Source organism: Ursus maritimus, unplaced genomic scaffold (assembly GCF_017311325.1).
Source record: "Ursus maritimus isolate PB19 unplaced genomic scaffold, ASM1731132v1 scaffold_13, whole genome shotgun sequence".
Taxonomy (NCBI): domain Eukaryota; kingdom Metazoa; phylum Chordata; class Mammalia; order Carnivora; family Ursidae; genus Ursus; species Ursus maritimus.
Genome location: NW_024423675.1, coordinates 20686324 through 20694400, shown reverse-complemented (window position 1 = coordinate 20694400; position 8077 = coordinate 20686324). Strand labels below are relative to the sequence as shown.

Here is an 8077-nt window from a genome sequence, read left to right as displayed (position 1 = left end):
CCACAGGATGCCAACAAAAATAAATAAAATGACTATCAATTTTTACCTAAGTATTTTATGTTGTGGGAAACTGAGAATGCTGAGTTATTTATAGGACTTAACACATAATATCTGCTACCTGCCCCTATGCTATCTGTGATATTCTTAATTTAAAATAATAAAATATCATTGCATCAAAAACTGGGGATGTACTGTATGGTGACTAATGTAACAAAATAAAAATTATTTTTAAAAAAATAATAAAATACACCATGTTGCTGAAATTCCTATAAATTCTTTCAATGTTGAATTCCTTAGGGATCCCAGTGCCATGAGTAAACTACCTGCATAGATGCAATAAATGGAATGTGCTCCAAACTGTGTGACTTGAACTTATTCTTTTTGGTGACAATTATATTGCAAGTCCCATATTAATTTACAGGAATCTTTAAAATTTCATTCTATATGCAAATCTTACCCCAAGACTGATTTTCCGGTTTCATCTGGTTTACGCACTGTAAATGGACTTGGATCAATGCCAACAGTCTTAGGCATAAAGTCACTGAAGAAAGAGGAAAGAAATTCCATATGAATAACTGTCCATCCAGAGGATACTGGCTTCTGTTCAATTCATATTCTTATACTATTTCTTCTTAGCCCTCAGAGCTACATCTATTCTGAGCCAAATGTTCAAGGGAGCTTAGGTGATCAAGGCCATAAACCCCCATGAACTAAGGGCACCAGGTAACTTCAATGCCATCAGTCTTCACTGTGAATTTTCTTCATGATTACGAGACCCAGTGGTTTTGAATTTAAGATTTTCTCTACTGGAACAGAGTTATATCTCAATTACTGCCACGATGTATACACTTTGTTTATACATCAGAATTACTTTTCGGGTAAAACTAAACTCATAAAATCAATGGCAAAACACTAAGTTGCTAAGTTTTACAATGTTTTTATTACACTATACTACCTAGGGAGGCTGAAATAATAATCAAAAACACAGGAGTGTTTGAATCAGCATTGACCTCATTAGGCTGGGGTTAATTCATTAAAGCGCTATTGGAACACTTCGAATAGAATCTTTTAGTTTACCACATACTAAAATAAGCTGAAGCTACTTCTGCATTGTGCAAGGCCTATCTCTCGATTATTGCTGTAACCAGACCAAACCTCTCACAGATGCCAGAAAGACCAGAGTTGCATGGTTTATGCTGATGAGAGTTATGGCTCTGGGAAGGATACTGCTCCAAGTGTGACCCATCATATTTTTGAAGGAAAAGAAAGTAAAACTGAATCTGACCCAAAATGCCCATTTGACAGAAAATGTTTTTAAAATGTAAGTGGTTTAATTTTTCTTTCTTTTTGAACATATACAGTCGATCCCATTTTTTGTGGACTCCTTAATTTGAGAATTTGCTTGCTCACTAACATTTATTTGTAACCCCAAAACCAACACTCAGAGTTTTCACGATCACCTGCAAACATGTGCAGAACAGTGAAAAAATAGAGTAACCCAATGCTCATGTTCTCAGCTGATGGAGAACAAGGTGACGCTCTGCCTTCTTGTCTCAGCGCTCACGCTATAAGAAGTGTCCTTTCCACAGTCTATTTACTGCCATGTTTTTCACCTTTTTGTGCTTTTTGTTGGTAACCTCATTGTCTCAAATGACCCCAAGCGTAGTGTTGAAGCCCGTCAGTGTTTCTAGGCACAAGAGAGCTGTGTGTTGGAAAGAAAACACATGTGTTGGCTCAGTTAGTTAAGCGTCTGCCTTCAGCTCAGGTCATGATCCCAGGGTCCTGGGATCGAGCCCCACATAGGGCTCCCTGCTCAGCGGGTAGCCTGTTTCTCCCTCTCCCTCAGCTACTCCTCTTGCTTGTGTTCACTCTCTCTCTCTGTCAAATGAATAAATAAAACCTTAAAAAAATACACGTGTGTTGGAGAAGGGCTCATCTGGTATGAGTTATAGTGTTACTTGCTGTCAGTTCAATGTTAATAAATAGTGTTGTCTGCTATAAGTTCAATGTCAATAAATCTACAATATATATTTAATAAGGCGTCTTTAAATAGAAACACACATAACATGGTTATGTATTGATTGGCTGATAAAAGTGTTGTGACCTGAGGCTTGCCAGGAACCTAACCCTGTATTTCCCCAAAGAGCAATGGTTCAGTACTCTCTAATCCAGTTGTTGCATGAACTTTATAGAACATAACCCCTGCAAATAAAAAATCAACCGTATAGACACACATGCATAACATCATTCATCCTTTGCTGAGTTGAAATATTCTGGAAACGACAATGACCTTATGGTTAAAACTTCTCAACTTTTAATAAGTTTAAATAAAAATCAACCAAGTAAAAATTCTAAACTTTCCATCTGAAACTGAAGCAAAATATAGTTTCTCAGAAACAAAACCACAGGACATGTTTCTACATGTACATTAAGTTTAGGCATATCTATATCACATTGGAAGAAAATGTAAAATACAAAAATGTAAACTTTAATATAAAATGCAATAATCACAAAGTGATTTGCTTTGTCTAATTTTCTTATTCTAGTCCCGTCACTTTTCTAAAAGACCCCACCAAATTCTGAAAAAATGTAGCATATTCAAAAGGAGAGACCAAGTTGAAGAGTCTGGAAACAATGTCACATGAATTGTGAAAAGAAAGAATGAAGGATATTTACCCGAAAAATATTAACACTGCTTCCTCAAATATCTGGAGGGCTGTCACACAGAAAAAGAACCAGACTCGTTCTATTCCTAATAAGAATGATAATAGAATGATAGCCACCATTTATTAGACACCCACCTGTGTCGGGAACTCCATCAAGGCACTTGGCATGTATGTGTATATATGTGTATAATACACATGCCCCTATCTACATAAAAGAAGACACTGAGACTCAGATAAGTTAGATAATTTTCTCAAGGTCACACAAGTAGGCAGTGGCTGATCCATGATTCACATCTCTGCCTTTTGTAGTTCCAGAGACTATGGTTTTTTCCACTAATTTATGCTGGCTCTTGATTTCTATGTTCAATTTTAAAAAGTGAGTTTATTCCAAATGACAAGCTAGGACCAATGCCAGGCAGGTTTCAATTTACCAAAGGAAAGAAATTAATTCCAGCTGTTTAACACTAGAAGGCATTGCCTCCTGAAGCAGCGGGCTCCCCTCATCACAGGTGGTACTCAGAAGCTGTACGATCCCCGCTAGCAGGCTTGTGGAACGGACTTGCGGCAAAGCAAGACATATCTATGTAGACAGGAAAACTAAAGTTCCCAAATCCTTACAACAGTCTCAGGGCACTCACAACGTACCGTGCTGAGCTTGTCATAGCCAAGCAGAAGGTATCGTCAAAACTACTCAGTTCGTATGGTCGAAAGAATTCGTTGTGGATGTCAATCTCTTCTTCATATTTGTGGAATTTCTTCACTATCAACTTCTTTAAGTTCGCAGCACAGATAACTAAGAAAGATATGCCTGTTACTCATAAAGTCTTTAGATGACATCTGGCAAACAAGGCTCACGTCCTCTCTCGAGGACTCATACACTTGGGAAAGATGAGATATGTGCACAGAGTATACAGGGCAAAGCAAAGTGTGACAAGCTCCAAGGAGGCAGGAGGGCCCCCAGAAGTCTGGGTGGGAGCAGGGAGTTATTTTAGAAATCACACTACTCAGCTCTTTAAATTCCTTTTTGCTCATAAATAAATACCCTTTACCTTCTAATTAAGAATGGTGCAGCTATTTCTCTAAGTTTTCCTTTATGTTTCAAATCCTGTTTATGGCCAATGTTAAACTGTTAAAGTCCTTTCCTTTTTCCTAGAACAACAAATCTTCTTTGCAATATGAGTTATAATTTTTCCTAGAATCTCAAGGTTACAAATACTTTTTAAAAATTAATTAAAAATTTATTAAGAACTAAAAATCATTTGTAATCTTCTTAGTTTATGGCCTTTACCACCCAAAGTTGGAATACCTAACCATGACTCGATGAGAGTCCTCAAGTGGAACATTCCAGATTGGCAGTTCGATCTTACTTGGTGCCCCTTCACAACTGGGAAAACTGGCTTGTTTAAGGTCAAGGGAATCAGTAACAGCGTTACACTCTATTCAAAACTGAGCACTTATTTCAATTTGGAAACATCATTCAAATGTACTGTACGTTTGAGGTCATTTATTTAATACAAAATTTTTCCTGCTTTTCTGACAAATTAATTAAATTTAAACTTTAGTGACTAAAATATACTTTTATATACACATCTGTATCTTTTTTCACTGCTTAGATACAAGAAAAGTTTTTATTTCTCCTTGTGAATGGGTCTTCACTTCCTTCCCTTACCCCCAAATATCTAGAAATATAATCAGTACTAATTTAAAATGGTAAACTAATATATTAAAACCATTAGACATTTCAGGGACATACCTAATAACTGTAAAACACAATACAAGGTATTGGCCACTTGAATAAAAGACGTATAACATAATCACTGTCCTTAAAAAGCTGTCTAAGATGTTACAATCCCCTATTATAGCAGCAACATAAAACTGAGTAGTCATTCATTTCTTTTTAATGAAATATTATATGCAAAGAATTTAATGCTTCAAGCTCATTTAGGAATAATTCCAAAATATGTTGGTATAAAAACTAAAAGAGAAACAGTGTACCTACCTTCATCATACGGCAGCGGTAAATGTTTTATTACCTCTGGTGTCCACCAGTAAGTATAACTATAAAATTAAAAAATAAAAGGGTAAGATGGACCAAATGTAAACACTGGTTTTCTACAATTCACTGGGTAAAAGGGGTTTACAGTCTATACTAAGACACTGCCTCGAACTTCAAAGCTAATTTTTTTTTCTTTTAAAAACATATTTGTAAAGTTTTTGGTATAGGAGGTCTTCAACATGTTCATTTTCTCCCAACCCCTTTCTTGTTTCAGCTGTGTCGCAGATCTACAAAACTGCCACAAACACATCTGAGAGGCAAGATGCTCTGATGTTACTGACTTTAAGCTAGAAAATATTGGGGTGTACTAAGCCAGACTCCAGGAGCTGCTGTTTACTTCTCCCCAGAGACTGTGCCTGCATTACTCTGCAAGCCAATGCACAGCAGGACCTTGACCCCAAGGTCTACCTCCAAGACTCTCTGGCACGTGGTTATCTGAGAACTAGATTACTTTTTCCGCTCTCCGTTCTGCTCTATGTATATGGGTCTATGTGTATAGTTAATTACAGCAGTTAAGCAAAATCATTAAGTGAATAGATAGTCCTAAAGAAGAAGTTCCCTTAGAAAATAGTAGAGGCCCTGTTAATCTTTAACTGTAAATATTCACTACTTGATTACAGAGGCGAGTCAGAGGAAGGTAGGGAATTTCAATCACCTGGATTTCTGCCAGAAGACTCATCTGCTGTAAGCTGAGAATCTGAAACGTTGGATTTAATTCTAAATCAAATTCTGACAAATTGGATTTTTAGGGGGCAAATGCTATATCAAAGTTCATCAGTGCTAGGAAGGGGAATGATGTGAAATGGTATATCAAAATGTATTAAAAACATAGATTTTCAAAAGGTTCAGGAAAAAAAAGAGCTTATGACCAAAAATGCTAAAAAGATCATTTTAAATAAATAAAAGGCTTTCTAAAAATAAAATGCTGGTATTACAATCTTGAATAATCCCAATTATGAAGAATGGGGGGTATTTAAATGAAATAGGCAAAAGAAAGAACTCTCGTAGAGATGGCAAGCAGAATACTAACCAAGGATGAGGGAAAAAAGGAACATGACGCCTAATGAATTGGGGGGGGGAGACTGAGATGATAACAGGAAAGGCTCTTCGAGTTTTGCTTGACCAAAGTTATGCTTTAGAACAGTCCTTCTTGAAATTCAGTGCACACACGAACACTCAGGAGATCCTCTGAAAGGACAGATTCTGATTCAGTAGATGGGGCCTGAGATTCTGCATTGATGAGAAGCTCCTGGGTGATGCCAGAGGGGCTGGTCCTCATGCTGCTTTTTGAATAGCAAGGCTTTAGAGCATGAAAAGAACAGAAAAGGGTTATGTCTGCTGCTTGTGGATAATTCATTCAGTCTTTCAACATTTATTGAGCACCTACTGTGTGTCTCACACATAAAATAGCGTTAGAAATGTCATGTTGAAAATAATGACAGAGAAAGGAGAGCTACTTAATCACAGCACTCTTTCTACCTTCAACAGTCATGAGAAGTTTCATGCTGGAAAGATAAAAACAAGAGAAGAGAGAAGCCATGTACAGCCCAAGAGATGAAAGGAAACAGCAGAGCATCTCTAAAAGAATTCAAGTGTCCTGATATCACTGGGATCAATCATCTTTCCAAGAAGAGTGAAGAATGGAACTTAAACTAAAAATGGGCAAATGCAGTCTTGGTGCTCAAAAATGAGAGGGTAATAGATTCCAAAAACTATACACTAATGAGTGTGATGTCAATTCCAGGAGATAACAGAATCAAGTATTAAATGGAGATGTGTTGTGAGTAACCTAAAAAGATGACCAGTGACTTCCATAAATCCACATCCAAAATACACCAGTCTAATCTCATTTGCTTTTCTCACAGGAGAATCAGACTATCAGATCAGAAGAATGAAAAAGCATGGAGTAATTGTTTAAGGTGTGTGTGTGTGTGTGTGTGTGCGCGTGCACGCGCGTGCACATGCATGTGCACACAGGTGTAAATTCTATTTTGCAATCACTAAATCTTGGCAGAGGAGGAAAATATAAAGAAGGTATTAGCTAGCATATAAGGAATTTCCTAAAGAATGTTGCTCACCATTAGCTTACCTAAGATAAAGAAGCAAACGTGATAAAAAATGTGTTTAAGCTCAGAAAATACCATGTGGAGAAAAAGAATTAAGAGAGAATCTTTTAGTGACTTGAAACAGGCCATAGATTTTTTTCCCCCTGAATATTACTAAACCATATTTCCGTAAGCAAGATAAAGCAACTTAACAATACTTTTTAGAAAGTCCAGCTCTACTGGGTGGGTCTCAGAAACACAGAAGCCCATGAAAAATCCCCACCCCAGGGAAGATGAGCTGAGATGGATGGAGGATGAGAGCATGTGAGAGGACTCAGCCCAAAATGGGGGGAGATCTTTGTTACCACAACCCCCGAGCAGATATACTCAGAGGAAGAGCACTGGAAGCAGGACAGAAACCTGCTTTGGGACCAGGTATCAGAGGACTGAGACTGCAAGTTGGTCCACTTCTTCCTTTGCATACAATGCCTAATAAGTCAGCTGCTCTTCTCTTCTTTGGTCCCTAGTATGAAGAGTGCTCAACCACTAGCTCATTCACACAGGAAGGTTAGGGAGACTTAAAAAAGGACTCTCTCATTCCCTTAACTTACATGGGAGCCCTCTGAAATAATACACGGACTTTAGCAAAGCCATCAATATTTGTGAACAAGATAGAGAAATGTGGGGAGGAGGACAGTATAATTAAATGATGACAATAGAGTAAGTTACAGCCATTTAAACAATTCCAACCAAAAATTATGAAACATTGTTAAGGTGGAAGGAGTTGTCTGGTGGTGTCCCAGAGGGCTCTTCCATTTACCTTATTCTATTCAACATTTTTCCTCAGGGATTTGTATTAGGATCAAGACGACCAGCTGATTAAATCTGAAGAAGCTGCAAATCTATAGATAATAGTTAATAAAAAGGATATACATTCAAACCCTCTCTTTTGGAAGCAGGCAAAGCACATATGAACATGACCAAGAATGCTTGAATGAGCATACAAGAATGGTATAGATAAGGCATGGCAGCAGGCCATGTTAGAAACACTTGGGAGTTCTAATGGACAGGAAGCTCACAGAGTCAACATTATGATGGCATTGCTAAAAACAGCTAGTGCAATCTTATAGTTAATGATAAACACAGAGTCACCAGGAGACGAGGAATAATGGCTCCAATGGTTCCACGATATTTGGCACAAATCATATCAAACTGTGATCATTACTGAACCCAGGTCTGGGTACCACAGTTAAAAAACATTGACATGGACTGGACTCCGTAAGAGGAGAACATTCTGAATCCCAAAGAAA

At 37.5% G+C, this 8077-nt stretch overlaps 1 protein-coding gene across 1 annotated transcript in view; it reads right to left on the bottom strand.

Moving 5' to 3' along the window:
- Positions 1–8077, bottom strand: part of FIG4 (FIG4 phosphoinositide 5-phosphatase) — a 122127-nt gene that overhangs the window by 46618 nt on the left and 67432 nt on the right. Inside the window, exons 17-19 of the mRNA XM_008706231.2 lie at positions 4666–4724; positions 3312–3459; positions 458–541 (exon numbers count right to left, since the gene is read on the bottom strand). Coding sequence (XP_008704453.1) covers positions 458–541; positions 3312–3459; positions 4666–4724 — 291 coding nt within the window. The remainder of the gene's footprint in view (positions 1–457; positions 542–3311; positions 3460–4665; positions 4725–8077) is intronic.